The following is a 16,768-nucleotide window of genomic DNA, read 5'->3' on the forward strand; positions in this document are numbered from 1 at the left end:
CCCAGATATAGGGCCAGGACCCCATAGCCCCCCAGATGTAGGGCCAGGACCCCATAGCCCCCCAGATATAGGGCCGGGACCCCACAGTCCCCCCAGATGTAGGGCCGGGACCCCGTACAGGGCCATGGGGACCCGGACCCCCCGGCTATGGGGCCGTGACCGCTGCCCCCGCCCCACAGAGCCTGGAGCCGTGGAAGCTCTACGCCACCGTGGAATGCTGGTGGGGGTGGACGTGGGGACCCTCTTCATTTGGCAGATGGTCGACCCCCTGCGCCGCACCATCGAGGTGGGGGGCTGGGGGGTGGGGGGGGTTGGGGGGGGAATGGGGGGATGGGGGAGTGGGGGGGCTGGGGGGGGTGGGGGAAGTGGGGGGGTGGGGGGAGTGGGGAACTGGGGGGATGGGGGAAGTGGGGGGAGTGGGGGGATTGGGGGGGATGGGGGAGAGGGGCGGGGGGTGGGGGGGAATGGGGAGAGTGGGGAGAATGGGGGGCTGGGGGGAGTGGGGGGAGAGGGGGGAGCTGGGGAGTGGGGGGAGGTGGGGGATGGGGCAGTGGGGGAGTGCGGGGGGCTGGGGGGAGTGGGGAGGCTTGGGGGCTGGGGGGAGTGGGGAAGTGGGGGGGTGGGGGGATTGGGGGGATTGGGGGGGATTGGGGGGGGAATGGGGAGAGTGGGGGGAATGGGGGGCTGGGGGAAGTGGGGGGATTGGGGGGGTGGGGGGAGTGGGGGAACTGGGGGGATGGGGGGAGTGGGGGAATGGGGGCTGGGGGAAGTGGGGGAGTGGGGGGGCTGGGGGGAGTGGGGGAACTGGGGGATGGGGGGAGTGGGGGGAATGGGGGGCTGGGGGAAGTGGGGGAGTGGGGGGGCTGGGGGGAGTGGGGGAACTGGGGGGATGGGGGGAGTGGGGGGAATGGGGGGCTGGGGGAAGTGGGGGGAGTGGGGACTGTGGAGGGACTGGGGGGGCTGGAGGGTCTGGGGGGGGTTGAGGGGATGGGGGAATGGGGGGCAGGGGGGACTGGGGGGGATTGGGGACTGGGGGAGTGGGGGGGGGGGAGTGGGGGGTCTGGGGGTGGGGGGAGGGGGGTCTGGGGGGTTGGGGGACTGGGAGGACTGGGGGGAGTGGGGGCTGGGGAGATTGGGGGGGACTGGGGGGAGTGGGGGGACTGGGGGGACGGTGGAGGAACTGGGGGGCCGGGGGAATGAGGGGGTTTGGGGGGGGGGTTGAGGGGACTGGGAGTGTACTGGGGGGGGGGTACTGTGGGAGGGTCACGTGGCCACGTGTGTGACCGCCCCCTCCTCTCCCCCCCCCCCCAACCCTCCCTCCCGCTCATGGCGCCCTCATTAACGCCGCCGTTAATTACCGCCCCCCCCCCCCCCCCGCAGGAGTTCACGAAGGAGGACCCGAAGACGGACAGCGACGTGTCCATCCTGCCGCAGCTCGAGCACTGCAGCTCCGCCAAGATGAACACCTGGCTCGGTGTGGGGCTGGGGGGCGCGGATGGGGGGCAGGGGGCACGGATGGGGCAGGGGTCACAAGTGGGGCAGAGGGCACGGATGGGGGGCAGGGGGCACGGATGTGGGGCACAGATGGGGGGCAGGGGGCACGGATGTGGGGCACAGATGGGGGGCAGGGGGCACGGATGGGGGGCAGGGGTTGGGGGCAGGGGGCACAGATGGGGGGCACGGATGGGGGGCAGGGGGCAGGGGGCAGGGATGGGACAGGGGTCACAAGTGGGGCAGAGGGCACGGATGGGGGCAGGGGGCACGGATGTGGGGCACAGATGGGGGGCAGGGGGCTCGGATGTGGGGCACAGATGGGGGGCAGGGGGCACGGATGGGGGGCAGGGGTGGGGGCAGGGGGCACAGATGGGGGGCACGGATGGGGGGCAGGGGGCAGGGGGCAGGGATGGGACAGGGGTCACAAGTGGGGCAGAGGGCACGGATGGGGGCAGGGGTGGGGGGCAGGGGGCACAGATGGGCAGGGGGCACAGATGGGGGGCACGGATGGGGGGCAAGGGGCAGGGATGGGACAGGGGTCACAAGTGGGGCAGAGGGCACGGATGGGGGGCAGGGGGCATGGCTGGGGGCGCGGATGGGGGGTGCGGATGGGGGGTGCAGATGGGGGGTGCGACTAGGGGGCGTGGATGGGGGGCACGCCTGGGGGCGCGGATGGGGGGCAGGGGGTACGGCTGGGGGTCACGGATGGCGGGCACGGATGGGGGGCGCGGATGGGGGGCACGGATGGGGGGCGCGGATGGGGGGCACGGATGGGGGGCATGGCTGGGGGGCAGGGGGCACAGTTGGGGGGCACGGCTGGGGGGCAGGGGGCACCGCTGGGGGGCACGGCTGGGGGACAGGGGTCACGGCTGGGTCTGGGGTCAAAGCTGGGGCTCACGGCTGGGGCAGGGATAGGGGTCAGGGGTGGGATCAGGAGTCACCGCTGGGGGTCAGAGGTCAGGGGTCAGAGGTCAGGGGTCAGAGGTCAGAGGTCGCTTCCGCAGGCATCCTGTACGGCTCCAAGGGGCTGCTGCTGCTGCTCGGCATCTTCCTGGCCTACGAACCAAAAGCGTTTCCACCGAACGCATCAACGACCACCGCGCCGTGGGGCTGGCCATCTACAACGTGGCGGTGTGTGGGGCAGGGCGTGGGCAGGGCGTGGGGCTGCCCCACTGCGGGGCTGGCCATCTACAACGTGGCGGTGTGTGGGGCGGCTGTGGGGCGGGCTGTGGGGCAGGGCGTGGGGCGGGATGTGGGCTGCCCCACTGCGGGGCTGGCCATCTACAACGTGGCGGTGTGTGGGGTGGCTGTGGGGCGGGCTGTGGGGCGAGGTGTGGGGCGGGGTGTGGGGCTGCCCCACTGCGGGGCTGGCCATCTACAACATGGCGGTGTGTGGGGGCGGCTGTGGGGCGGGCTGTGGGGCAGGGCGTGGGGCGGGATGTGGGGCTGCCCCACTGCGGGGCTGGCCATCTACAACGTGGCGGTGTGTGGGGTGGCTGTGGGGCGGGCTGTGGGGCGAGGTGTGGGGCGGGGTGTGGGGCTGCCCCACTGCGGGGCTGGCCATCTACAACATGGCGGTGTGTGGGGCGGGGTGTGGGGCGGGCTGTGGGGCAGGGCGTGGGGCTGCCCCACTGCGGGGCTGGCCATCTACAACATGGCGGTGTGTGGGGCGGCTGTGGGGCGGGCTGTGGGGCGGGCTGTGGGGCTGCCCCACTGTGGGTAGAACATAGGAGTGCGTGGGACTGCCCTCTATTCACCCACACCGTGACCCACAACCCCACACACACTCTGCCCCACACCGTGACCCCCAGCCCCACACCCTGCCCCACACCGTGAGCCCAGCCCCACACGCTGCCCCACACCGTGAGCCCAGCCCCACACGCTGCCCCACACGCTGCCCCACAGGTGCTGTGCCTGATCACGGCCCCGGTGACGATGATCCTGAGCAGCCAGCAGGACGCTGCCCCACACCGTGACCCCCTGCCCCACACCCTGCCCCACAGCGTGAGCCCAGCCCCACACGCTGCCCCACACGCTGCCCCACAGGTGCTGTGCCTGATCACGGCCCCCGGTGACGATGATCCTGAGCAGCCAGCAGGACGCTGCCCCACACCGTGACCCCCTGCCCCACACCCTGCCCCACAGCGTGAGCCCAGCCCCCACACGCTGCCCCACAGGTGCTGTGCCTGATCACGGCCCCGGTGACGATGATCCTGAGCAGCCAGCAGGACGCTGCCCCACACCGTGACCCCTGCCCCACACCCTGCCCCACAGCGTGAGCCCAGCCCACACGCTGCCCCACACGCTGCCCCACAGGTGCTGTGCCTGATCACGGCCCCGGTGACGATGATCCTGAGCAGCCAGCAGGACGCTGCCCCACACCGTGACCCCCTGCCCCACACCCTGCCCCACACCGTGAGCCCAGCCCCACACGCTGCCCCACACGCTGCCCCACAGGTGCTGTGCCTGATCACGGCCCCGGTGACGATGATCCTGAGCAGCCAGCAGGACGCTGCCCCACACCGTGACCCCCTGCCCCACACCCTGCCCCACAGCGTGAGCCCAGCCCCACACGCTGCCCCACAGGTGCTGTGCCTGATCACGGCCCCGGTGACGATGATCCTGAGCAGCCAGCAGGACGCTGCCCCACACCGTGACCCCCTGCCCCACACCCTGCCCCACACCGTGAGCCCAGCCCCACACGCTGCCCCACACGCTGCCCCACAGGTGCTGTGCCTGATCACGGCCCCAGTGACGATGATCCTGAGCAGCCAGCAGGATGCTGCCCCACACCGTGACCCCCTGCCCCACACCCTGCCCCACACCATGAGCCCAGCCCCACACGCTGCCCCACACCGTGAGCCCAGCCCCACACGCTGCCCCACACGCTGCCCACAGGTGCTGTGCCTGATCACGGCCCCGGTGACGATGATCCTGAGCAGCCAGCAGGACGCTGCCCCACACCGTGACCCCCTGCCCCACACCCTGCCCCACAGCGTGAGCCCAGCCCCACACGCTGCCCCACAGGTGCTGTGCCTGATCACGGCCCCGGTGACGATGATCCTGAGCAGCCAGCAGGACGCTGCCCCACACCGTGACCCCCTGCCCCACACCCTGCCCCACAGCGTGAGCCCCAGCCCCACACGCTGCCCACACGCTGCCCCACAGGTGCTGTGCCTGATCACGGCCCCGGTGACGATGATCCTGAGCAGCCAGCAGGACGCTGCCCCACACCGTGACCCCCTGCCCCACACCCTGCCCCACAGCGTGAGCCCAGCCCCACACGCTGCCCCACAGGTGCTGTGCCTGATCACGGCCCCGGTGACGATGATCCTGAGCAGCCAGCAGGACGCTGCCCCACACCGTGACCCCCTGCCCCACACCCTGCCCCACAGCGTGAGCCCAGCCCCACACGCTGCCCCACACGCTGCCCCACAGGTGCTGTGCCTGATCACGGCCCCGGTGACGATGATCCTGAGCAGCCAGCAGGACGCTGCCGTGACCCCCCCTGCCCCACACCCTGCCCCACAGCGTGAGCCCAGCCCCACACGCTGCCCCACAGGTGCTGTGCCTGATCACGTGGCCCCGGTGACGATGATCCTGAGCAGCCAGACAGGACGCTGCCCCACACCGTGACCCCCCTGCCCCACACCCTGCCCCACAGCGTGAGCCCAGCCCCACACCTGCCCCACACGCTGCCCACAGGTGCTGTGCCTGATCACGGCCCCGGTGACGATGATCCTGAGCAGCCAGCAGGACGCTGCCCCACACCGTGACCCCCTGCCCCACACCCTGCCCCACAGCGTGAGCCCAGCCCCACACGCTGCCCCACAACGCTGCCCCACAGGTGCTGTGCCTGATCACGGCCCCGGTGACGATGATCCTGAGCAGCCAGCAGGACGCTGCCCCACACCGTGACCCCCTGCCCCACACCCTGCCCCCACACCCGTGAGCCAGCCCCCACACGCTGCCCCACACGCTGCCCCACAGGTGCTGTGCCTGATCACAGGCCCCGGTGACGATGATCCTGAGCAGCCAGCAGGACGCTGCCCCACACCGTGACCCCCTGCCCCACACCCTGCCCAACAGCGTGAGCCAGCCCCACACGCTGCCCCACAGGTGCTGTGCCTGATCACGGCCCCGGTGACGATGATCCTGAGCAGCCAGCAGGACGCTGCCCACACACCGTGACCCCCTGCCCCACACCCTGCCCCACACGTGAGCCCAGCCCCACACGCTGCCCCACACGCTGCCCCACAGGTGCTGTGCCTGATCACGGCCCCGTGACGATGATCCTGAGCAGCCAGCAGGATGCTGCCCCACACCGTGACCCCCTGCCCCACCCTGCCCCACACCTGAGCCAGCCCACACGCTGCCCCACACCGTGAGCCCAGCCCCACACGCTGCCCCACACGCTGCCCCACAGGTGCTGTGCCTGATCACGGCCCCGGTGACGATGATCCTGAGCAGCCAGCAGGACGCTGCCCCACACCGTGACCCCCTGCCCCACACCCTGCCCCACAGCGTGAGCCCAGCCCCCACACGCTGCCCCACAGGTGCTGTGCCTGATCACGGCCCCGGGTGACGATGATCCTGAGCAGCCAGCAGGACGCTGCCCCACACCGTGAACCCCCTGCCCCACACCTGCCCCCACAGCGTGAGCCCAGCCCCACACGCTGCCCCCACACGCTGCCCCACAGGTGCTGTGCCTGATCACGGCCCCGGTGACGATGATCCTGAGCAGCCAGCAGGACGCTGCCCCACACCGTGACCCCCCTGCCCCACACCCTGCCCCACAGCGTGAGCCCAGCCCCACACGCTGCCCCACAGGTGCTGTGCCTGATCACGGCCCCGGTGACGATGATCCTGAGCAGCCAGCAGGACGCTGCCCCACACCGTGACCCCCTGCCCCACACCCTGCCCCCACACCGTGAGCCCAGCCCCACACGCTGCCCCACACGCTGCCCCACAGGTGCTGTGCCTGATCACGGCCCCGGTGACGATGATCCTGAGCAGCCAGCAGGACGCTGCCCCACACCGTGACCCCCTGCCCCACACCCTGCCCCACAGCGTGAGCCCAGCCCCACACGCTGCCCCCACACGCTGCCCCACAGGTGCTGTGCCTGATCACGGCCCCCGGTGACGATGATCCTGAGCAGCCAGCAGGACGCTGCCCCACACCGTGACCCCCTGCCCCACACCCTGCCCACAGCGTGAGCCCAGCCCCCACACGCTGCCCCACAGGTGCTGTGCCTGATCACGGCCCCGGTGACGATGATCCTGAGCAGCCAGCAGGACGCTGCCCCACACCGTGACCCCCCTGCCCCACACCCTGCCCCACAGCGTGAGCCCAGCCCCACACGCTGCCCCACACGCTGCCCCACAGGTGCTGTGCCTGATCACGGCCCAGGTGACGATGATCCTGAGCAGCCAGCAGGACGCTGCCCCACACCGTGACCCCCTGCCCCACACCCTGCCCACAGCGTGAGCCCAGCCCCACACGCTGCCCCACAGTGCTGTGCCTGATCACGGCCCCGGTGACGATGATCCTGAGCAGCCAGCAGGACGCTGCCCCACACCGTGACCCCCTGCCCCACACCCTGCCCCACACCGTGAGCCCAGCCCCACACGCTGCCCCACAGCGCTGCCCCACAGGTGCTGTGCCTGATCACGGCCCCATGACGATGATCCTGAGCAGCCAGCAGGATGCTGCCCCACACCGTGACCCCCTGCCCCACACCCTGCCCCACCATGCCAGCCCACCTGCCCCACAGCGTGAGCCCAGCCCCACACGCTGCCCCACACGCTGCCCCACAGGTGCTGTGCCTGATCACGGCCCCCGGTGACGATGAGATCCTGAGCAGCCAGCAGGACGCTGCCCCACACCGTGACCCCCTGCCCCACACCCCTGCCCCACAGCGTGAGCCCAGCCCCACACGCTGCCCCACAGGTGCTGTGCCTGATCACGGCCCCGGTGACGATGATCCTGAGCAGCCAGCAGGACGCTGCCCCACACCGTGACCCCCTGCCCCACACCCTGCCCCACAGCGTGAGCCCAGCCCCACACGCTGCCCCACACGCTGCCCCACAGGTGCTGTGCCTGATCACGGCCCCGGTGACGATGATCCTGAGCAGCCAGCAGGACGCTGCCCCCACACCGTGACCCCCTGCCCCACACCCTGCCCCACAGCGTGAGCCCAGCCCCACACGCTGCCCCACAGGTGCTGTGCCTGATCACGGCCCCGGTGACGATGATCCTGAGCAGCCAGCAGGACGCTGCCCCACACCGTGACCCCCTGCCCCACACCCTGCCCCACACCGTGAGCCCAGCCCCACACGCTGCCCCACACGCTGCCCCACAGGTGCTGTGCCTGATCACGGCCCCGGTGACGATGATCCTGAGCAGCCAGCAGGACGCTGCCCCACACCGTGACCCCCTGCCCCACACCCTGCCCCACAGCGTGAGCCCAGCCCCACACGCTGCCCCACAGGTGCTGTGCCTGATCACGGCCCCGGTGACGATGATCCTGAGCAGCCAGCAGGACGCTGCCCCACACCGTGACCCCCTGCCCCACACCCTGCCCCACAGCGTGAGCCCAGCCCCACACGCTGCCCCACACGCTGCCCCACAGGTGCTGTGCCTGATCACGGCCCCGGTGACGATGATCCTGAGCAGCCAGCAGGACGCTGCCCCACACCGTGACCCCCTGCCCCACACCCTGCCCCACAGCGTGAGCCCAGCCGCCCACACGCTGCCCCACAGGTGCTGTGCCTGATCACGGCCCCGGTGACGATGATCCTGAGCAGCCAGCAGGACGCTGCCCCACACCGTGACCCCCTGCCCCACACCCTGCCCCACAGCGTGAGCCCAGCCCCACACGCTGCCCCACACGCTGCCCCACAGGTGCTGTGCCTGATCACGGCCCCGGTGACGATGATCCTGAGCAGCCAGCAGGACGCTGCCCCACACCGTGACCCCCTGCCCCACACCCTGCCCCACAGCGTGAGCCCAGCCCCCACACGCTGCCCCACAGGTGCTGTGCCTGATCACGGCCCCGGTGACGATGATCCTGAGCAGCCAGCAGGACGCTGCCCCACACCGTGACCCCCTGCCCCACACCCTGCCCCACAGCGTGAGCCCAGCCCCACACGCTGCCCCACACGCTGCCCCACAGGTGCTGTGCCTGATCACGGCCCCGGTGACGATGATCCTGAGCAGCCAGCAGGACGCTGCCCCACACCGTGACCCCCCTGCCCCACACCCTGCCCCACAGCGTGAGCCCAGCCCCACACGCTGCCCCACAGGTGCTGTGCCTGATCACGGCCCCGGTGACGATGATCCTGAGCAGCCAGCAGGACGCTGCCCCACACCGTGACCCCCTGCCCCACACCCTGCCCCACACCGTGAGCCCAGCCCCACACGCTGCCCCACACGCTGCCCCACAGGTGCTGTGCCTGATCACGGCCCCAGTGACGATGATCCTGAGCAGCCAGCAGGATGCTGCCCCACACCGTGACCCCCTGCCCCACACCCTGCCCCACACCATGAGCCCAGCCCCACACGCTGCCCCACACCGTGAGCCCAGCCCCACACGCTGCCCCACACGCTGCCCCACAGGTGCTGTGCCTGATCACGGCCCCGGTGACGATGATCCTGAGCAGCCAGCAGGACGCTGCCCCACACCGTGACCCCCTGCCCCACACCCTGCCCCACAGCGTGAGCCCAGCCCCACACGCTGCCCCACAGGTGCTGTGCCTGATCACGGCCCCGGTGACGATGATCCTGAGCAGCCAGCAGGACGCTGCCCCACACCGTGACCCCCTGCCCCACACCCTGCCCCACAGCGTGAGCCCAGCCCCACACGCTGCCCCACACGCTGCCCCACAGGTGCTGTGCCTGATCACGGCCCCGGTGACGATGATCCTGAGCAGCCAGCAGGACGCTGCCCCACACCGTGACCCCCTGCCCCACACCCTGCCCCACAGCGTGAGCCCAGCCCCACACGCTGCCCCACAGGTGCTGTGCCTGATCACGGCCCCGGTGACGATGATCCTGAGCAGCCAGCAGGACGCTGCCCCACACCGTGACCCCCTGCCCCACACCCTGCCCCACAGCGTGAGCCCAGCCCCACACGCTGCCCCACACGCTGCCCCACAGGTGCTGTGCCTGATCACGGCCCCGGTGACGATGATCCTGAGCAGCCAGCAGGACGCTGCCCCACACCGTGACCCCCTGCCCCACACCCTGCCCCACAGCGTGAGCCCAGCCCCACACGCTGCCCCACAGGTGCTGTGCCTGATCACGGCCCCGGTGACGATGATCCTGAGCAGCCAGCAGGACGCTGCCCCACACCGTGACCCCCTGCCCCACACCCTGCCCCACAGCGTGAGCCCAGCCCCACACGCTGCCCCACACGCTGCCCCACAGGTGCTGTGCCTGATCACGGCCCCGGTGACGATGATCCTGAGCAGCCAGCAGGACGCTGCCCCACACCGTGACCCCCTGCCCCACACCCTGCCCCACAGCGTGAGCCCAGCCCCACACGCTGCCCCACAGGTGCTGTGCCTGATCACGGCCCCGGTGACGATGATCCTGAGCAGCCAGCAGGACGCTGCCCCACACCGTGACCCCCTGCCCCACACCCTGCCCCACAGCGTGAGCCCAGCCCCACACGCTGCCCCACACGCTGCCCCACAGGTGCTGTGCCTGATCACGGCCCCGGTGACGATGATCCTGAGCAGCCAGCAGGACGCTGCCCCACACCGTGACCCCCTGCCCCACACCCTGCCCCACAGCGTGAGCCCAGCCCCACACGCTGCCCCACAGGTGCTGTGCCTGATCACGGCCCCGGTGACGATGATCCTGAGCAGCCAGCAGGACGCTGCCCCACACCGTGACCCCCTGCCCCACACCCTGCCCCACAGCGTGAGCCCAGCCCCACACGCTGCCCCACACGCTGCCCCACAGGTGCTGTGCCTGATCACGGCCCCGGTGACGATGATCCTGAGCAGCCAGCAGGACGCTGCCCCACACCGTGACCCCCTGCCCCACACCCTGCCCCACACCGTGAGCCCAGCCCCACACGCTGCCCCACAGGTGCTGTGCCTGATCACGGCCCCGGTGACGATGATCCTGAGCAGCCAGCAGGACGCTGCCCCACACCGTGACCCCCTGCCCCACACCCTGCCCCACAGCGTGAGCCCAGCCCCACACGCTGCCCCACACGCTGCCCCACAGGTGCTGTGCCTGATCACGGCCCCGGTGACGATGATCCTGAGCAGCCAGCAGGACGCTGCCCCACACCGTGACCCCCTGCCCCACACCCTGCCCCACACCGTGAGCCCAGCCCCACACGCTGCCCCACACGCTGCCCCACAGGTGCTGTGCCTGATCACGGCCCCGGTGACGATGATCCTGAGCAGCCAGCAGGACGCCGCCTTCGCGTTCGCGGCGTTGGCCGTGGTGTTCTCGTCCTACATCACTTTGGTGGTGCTCTTCGTCCCAAAGGTGAACGCGGCTCCGCCCGTGGGGTCCCGTCGCGTGTGGGGCGTCGCGTGTGGGGCGTGGGGCGAGCTCAGGTGTGGGGTGAGCCGAGGTGTGGGGTGTGGGTCGAGCTCAGGTGTGGGGTGTGGGTCGAGCTCAGGTGTGGGCTGAGCTCCATGTGTGGGGTGAGCTCAGGTGTGGGCTGAGCTCCATGTGTGGGGTGAGCTCAGGTGTGGGGCGAGGGGTGAACTCAGGTGTGGGGTGGGCTCAGGTGTGGGGCGAGCACAGGTGTGGGGTGTGGGTCGAGCTCAGGTGTGGGGTGTGGGCTGAGCTCCATGTGTGGGGTGAGCTCAGGTGTGGGGCGAGGGGTGAACTCAGGTGTGGGGTGGGCTCAGGTGTGGGGCGAGCACAGGTGTGGGGTGTGGGTCGAGCTCAGGTGTGGGGTGTGGGCTGAGCTCCATGTGTGGGGTGAGCTCAGGTGTGGGGCGAGGGGTGAACTCAGGTGTGGGGTGGGCTCAGGTGTGGGGCGAGCTCAGGTGTGGGGTGTGGGGTGAGCTCAGGTGTGGGGTGAGCTCAGGTGTGGAGCGAGCCCAGGTGTGGGGTGAGCTCAGGTGTGGGGCGGGCTCAGGTGTGGGGCAAGCTCAGGTGTGGGGCTAGCCCAGGTGTGGGATGGGCTCAGGTGTGGGGCGAGCTCAGGTGTGGGGTGTGGGGCGAGCTCAGGTGTGGGGTGAGCTCAGGTGTGGGTCAGCTCCATGTGTGGGTCAGCTCAGGTGTGGGTCAGCTCCATGTGTGGGTCAGCTCTGTGTGTGCTGTGTGTGCTCACTGTGTGTGCTCTGTGTGTGCTGTGTGTGTGTGTGCTCTGTGTGCTCACTATTTGCACAGATGCACTGTGTGCTCTGTGTGTGCTGTGTGTGTGCTCACTGTGTGATGTTCTCACTGTGTGTGTGCTCACTGTGTGTGCTGTGTGTGTGTGCTCACTGTGCTCACTGTGTGTGCTCACTGTGTGTGTGTGCTGTGTGTGTGTGTGCTGTGTGTGTGTGTGCTCTGTGTGTGTGTGTGTGTGTGCTCTGTGTGTGCTGTGTGTGTGCTGTGTGTGCACAGATGCGCCGTGTGCTCACTGTGTGTGTGCTGTGTGTGTGTGTGTGTGTGTGTGTGTGCTCACTGTGTGTGTGTGTGCACAGATGCGCCGTGTGCTCACTGTGTGTGTGTGTGTGTGTGTATGTGTGCTCACTGTGTGTGTGTGTGTGTGTGCGTGTGCTCACTGTGTGTGTGCTCACTGTGTGTGTGTGCTCTGTGTGTGCTGTGTGTGCGTGTGCTCACTGTGTGTGTGCTCACTGTGTGTGTGTGTGTGTGTGTGTGTGCTCACTGTGTGTGTGTGTGCACAGATGCGCCGTGTGCTCACTGTGTGTGTGTGTGTGTGTGTGTGTGTGTGTGCTCACTGTGTGTGTGTGTGTGTGTGTGCTCACTGTGTGTGTGTGTGTGTGTGTGTGTGTGTGCTCACTGTGTGTGTGCTCACTGTGTGTGTGTGTGTGTGTGTGTGTGCTCACTGTGTGTGTGTGTGCACAGATGCGCCGTGTGCTCACTGTGTGTGTGTGTGTGTGTGTGTGTGTGTGTGTGCTCACTGTGTGTGTGTGTGTGTGTGCGTGTGCTCACTGTGTGTGTGTGTGTGTGTGTGTGTGTGCTCACTGTGTGTGTGTGTGCACAGATGCGCCGTGTGCTCACTGTGTGTGTGCTCACTGTGTGTGCTCTGTGTGTGCTGTGTGTGTGTGTGCTCACTGTGTGTGTGCTGTGTGTGTGCTCACTGTGTGTGCTCTGTGTGTGTGTGTGTGTGCTCACTGTGTGTGCTCACTGTGTGTGTGTGTGCTGTGTGTGTGTGTGCTCACTGTGTGTGTGTGTGCACAGATGCGCCGTGTGATCACTGTGTGCTCACTGTGTGTGATCACTGTGTGTGTGTGTGTGTGTGCTCACTGTGTGTGTGTGTGCTCACTGTGTGTGTGTGTGTGTGTGTGCTCACTGTGTGTGTGTGTGCTCACTGTGTGTGTGTGTGCACAGATGCGCCGTGTGCTCACTGTGCGTGTGCTCACTGTGCGTGATCACTGTGTGTGATCACTGTGTGTGCTCACTGTGTGTGTGTGCACAGATGCGCCGTGTGCTCACTGTGCGTGTGCTCACTGTGCGTGATCACTGTGTGCGATCACTGTGTGTGCTCACTGTGTGTGTGCTCACTGTGCGTGTGTGTGCACAGATGCGCCGTGTGCTCACTGTGCGTGTGCTCACTGTGTGTGTGCTCACTGTGTGTGCGCTCACTGTGTGTGTGCTCACTGTGTGCTGTGTGTGTGCTGTGTGTGTGTGCTGTGTGTGTGTGCTGTGTGTGTACAGATGCGCCGTGTGCTCACTGTGTGTGCTCTGTGTGTGCTGTGTGTGTGTGTGCGCTCACTGTGTGTGCTCACTGTGTGTGTGTGTGCTCACTGTGTGTGCGTGTGCTCACTGTGTGTGTGTGTGCACAGATGCGCCGTGTGCTCACTGTGTGTGTGTGTGTGTGTGTGTGTGTGTGTGTGCTCACTGTGTGTGTGTGTGCGCACAGATGCGCCGTGTGCTCACTGTGTGTGTGCTCACTGTGTGTGATCACTGTGTGCTGTGTGTGTGCTCACTGTGTGTGTGCGTGTGCTCACTGTGTGTGTGTGTGTGTGCGCACAGATGCGCCATGTGCTCACTGTGCGTGTGCTCACTGTGTGTGTGTGTGTGCGCACAGATGCGCCGTGTGATCACGCGCGGGGAGTGGCAGTCGGAGCCGCATTCGGACGCGGCCAAAACCGCATCGTCCACCAACAACGACGAGGAGAAATCGCGGCTGCTCGAGAGGGAGAACCGGCAGCTGCAGCGCATCATCGCCGAGGTGCGCCCTGCCCCACAGCGACGCGCTGCCCCACAGCGACACGCTGCCCCACAGCAGGGGCTGCCCCACAGCAACACGCTGCCCCATAGCGACCAGCTGCCCCATAGTGACAGGCTGCCCCACAGCGACACGCTGCCCCACAGCAGGGGCTGCCCCACAGCAACACGCTGCCCCATAGCGACACGCTGCCCCACAGCGACGCGCTGCCCCACAGCGACCAGCTGCCCCATAGCAGGGGCTGCCCCACAGCGACACGCTGCCCCATAGTGACAGGCTGCCCCATAGCAGGGGCTGCCCCATAGCGACCAGCTGCCCCATAGCAGGGGCTGCCCCATCGTGACGGGCTGCCCCATAGTGACAGGCTGCCCCATAGCAGGGGCTGCCCCACAGCAACACGCTGCCCCATAGCGACAGGGTGCCCCAGAGCAGGGGCTGCCCCATCGTGACGGGCTGCCCCATAGCGACACACTGCCCCACAGCGACACACTGCCCCATAGAGATGGGGTGCCCCATAGCAGGGGTGCCCCATAGTGACGGGCTGCCCCATAGTGACCGGCTGCCCCATAGTGACAGGCTGCCCCATAGTGACCAGCTGCCCCATAGCGACACGCTGCCCCACAGCAGGGGCTGCCCCACAGCAACACGCTGCCCCATAGCGACACGCTGCCCCACAGCGACACGCTGCCCCACAGCGACCAGCTGCCCCATAGCAGGGGCTGCCCCACAGCGACACGCTGCCCCATAGCGACAGGGTGCCCCATAGCAGGGGCTGCCCCATCGTGACAGGCTGCCCCATAGTGACAGGCTGCCCCACAGTGACACGCTGCCCCACAGCGACACGCTGCCCCACAGCAGGGGCTGCCCCACAGCAACACGCTGCCCCATAGCGACCAGCTGCCCCATAGTGACAGGCTGCCCCACAGCGACACGCTGCCCCACAGCAGGGGCTGCCCCACAGCAACACGCTGCCCCATAGCGACACGCTGCCCCACAGCGACGCGCTGCCCCACAGCGACCAGCTGCCCCATAGCAGGGGCTGCCCCACAGCGACACGCTGCCCCATAGTGACAGGCTGCCCCATAGCAGGGGCTGCCCCATAGCGACCAGCTGCCCCATAGCAGGGGCTGCCCCATCGTGACGGGCTGCCCCATAGTGACAGGCTGCCCCATAGCAGGGGCTGCCCCACAGCAACACGCTGCCCCATAGCGACAGGGTGCCCCAGAGCAGGGGCTGCCCCATAGAGATGGGGTGCCCCATAGCAGGGGTGCCCCATAGTGACGGGCTGCCCCATAGTGACCGGCTGCCCCATAGTGACAGGCTGCCCCATAGTGACCAGCTGCCCCATAGCGACACGCTGCCCCACAGCGACAGGCTGCCCCATAGTGACAGGCTGCCCCATAGCGACCAGCTGCCCCATAGCGATGGGCTGCCCCATAGCGATGGGCTGCCCCATAGCAGGGGCTGCCCCATAGCGACCGGCTGCCCCATAGTGACAGGCTGCCCCATAGTGATGGGCTGCCCCATAGCGACACGCTGCCCCACAGCCACAGGCTGCCCCATAGCGACAGGCTGCTCCATAGCGACTGGCTGCCCCATAGCGATGGGCTGCCCCATAGCGGGTTGGGCTGCCCCATAAAGGGGTTCTGATGCCCCATAGAAGTTCAGGATGTCCCATAGAGGTGATGGGCTGCCCCATAGGGATTCGTTACACCCCACAGACACTCATCACACCCCATAGATGCTCATCACACCCCATAGATGCTCATCACACCCCATAGACACTCATCACACCCCATAGACGCTCATCACACCCCACAGATGCTCATCACACCCCATAGACACTCATCACACCCCATAGACGCTCATCACACCCCATAGATGCTCATCACACCCCATAGACACTCATCACACCCCATAGATGCTCATCACACCCCATAGACACTCATCACACCCCATAGATGCTCATCGCACCCCACAGACGCTCATCACACCCCACACACAGATTGTCTCCCCCCTCTCCCCCCTAACTCCGCCGCCCCCTTCCCCCCCCCCTCCGTGGGGCGGTTGTGGGGCGCCCCATAAGCGCGTGCCCCATTGCAGAAGGAGGAGCGCGTGTCGGAGCTCCGGCAGCAGCTCCACGACCGCCAGCTCCGCTCGCGCCGCCGCTCCTCCACCGCCAACACCGCCAACACCGCCGCGCCCCACAGCCCGCCCCACAGCCCGCCCCACGGCGCGCCCCACAGCCCGCCCCACGGCGCGCCCCACGGCGCGGGGCCGCTGTACCAGCCCAGCCTGGTGCGCTGCCTGGCGGCCGAGCACGCCGACGCCGTGGGGCGCGGGAACTGCCACGGCAGCCGCGTGCACCTCCTCTACAAGTGAACACTTGTGGGGCTGGGGGGGGGTGTGTGGGGCATGTGGGGCTGGGGGGAGATGTGGGGCTGGGGGTATGTGGGGCTGGAGGTATAAGGGGCTGGGGGGTATGGGGCTTGGGGGTATGGGGCTGGGGGAGATGGGCTGGGGGTGTGTGGGGCTGGGGGGGTATGTGGGGCTGGGGGAGATGTGGGGCTCGGGGGGATGTTGGGCTGGGGAGCAGGGAAGTGGGGCTGGGGACATGTGGGGATGGGATGTGGGGCTGGGAGGCAGGTGGGGTTGGTGGGAGGGGATGTGGGGTTCGGGGGCAGGTGGGGCTGGGAGGGATGTGGGGCTGGTGGGAGGGGATGTGGGGCTGGGGGAGCATGTGGGGCTGGGAGGGATGTGCGGCTGGTGGCAGGGGATGTGGGGCTGGGGGGGGATGTGGGGTTGGGAGGGTTGTGGGGCTGGGAGGGTTGTGGGGCTGGGGGAGCATGTGGGGCTGGGAGAGATGTGGGGCTGGGGGAGCATGTGGGGCTGGGAGG

At 68.5% G+C, this 16,768-nt stretch overlaps 1 protein-coding gene across 1 annotated transcript; it reads left to right on the forward strand.

Moving 5' to 3' along the window:
• Positions 1 to 183: 183 nt before the first annotated feature.
• On the forward strand, positions 184 to 16,268 carry LOC136051208 (gamma-aminobutyric acid type B receptor subunit 1-like). The gene is made up of 6 exons (XM_065740540.1): positions 184 to 286; positions 1,381 to 1,474; positions 2,499 to 2,625; positions 10,874 to 11,002; positions 13,731 to 13,874; positions 15,975 to 16,268. The coding sequence occupies exons 4-6, from the start codon at positions 10,904 to 10,906 to the stop codon at positions 16,251 to 16,253; spliced, it is 522 nt and encodes a 173-aa protein (XP_065596612.1). The 5' UTR covers positions 184 to 286; positions 1,381 to 1,474; positions 2,499 to 2,625; positions 10,874 to 10,903; the 3' UTR covers positions 16,254 to 16,268.
• Positions 16,269 to 16,768: the final 500 nt, after the last annotated feature.

This window comes from Cyrtonyx montezumae, unplaced genomic scaffold, assembly GCF_038088225.1.
Source record: "Cyrtonyx montezumae isolate F1298 unplaced genomic scaffold, pur_monq_1.0 scaffold_278, whole genome shotgun sequence".
In the NCBI taxonomy this organism is placed as follows: Eukaryota; Metazoa; Chordata; class Aves; order Galliformes; family Odontophoridae; genus Cyrtonyx; species Cyrtonyx montezumae.

Excerpts from the sequence above, each read along its gene's own strand:
- LOC136051208 (XM_065740540.1), top strand. The coding sequence starts at position 10,904 with ATGATCCTGAGCAGCCAGCAGGACGCCGCCTTCGCGTTCGCGGCGTTG. Across the intron at positions 11,003-13,730 it reads TGGTGCTCTTCGTCCCAAAG|ATGCGCCGTGTGATCACGCG; the intron begins GTGAACGCGGCT and ends GTGTGCGCACAG. Across the intron at positions 13,875-15,974 it reads TGCAGCGCATCATCGCCGAG|AAGGAGGAGCGCGTGTCGGA; the intron begins GTGCGCCCTGCC and ends GCCCCATTGCAG.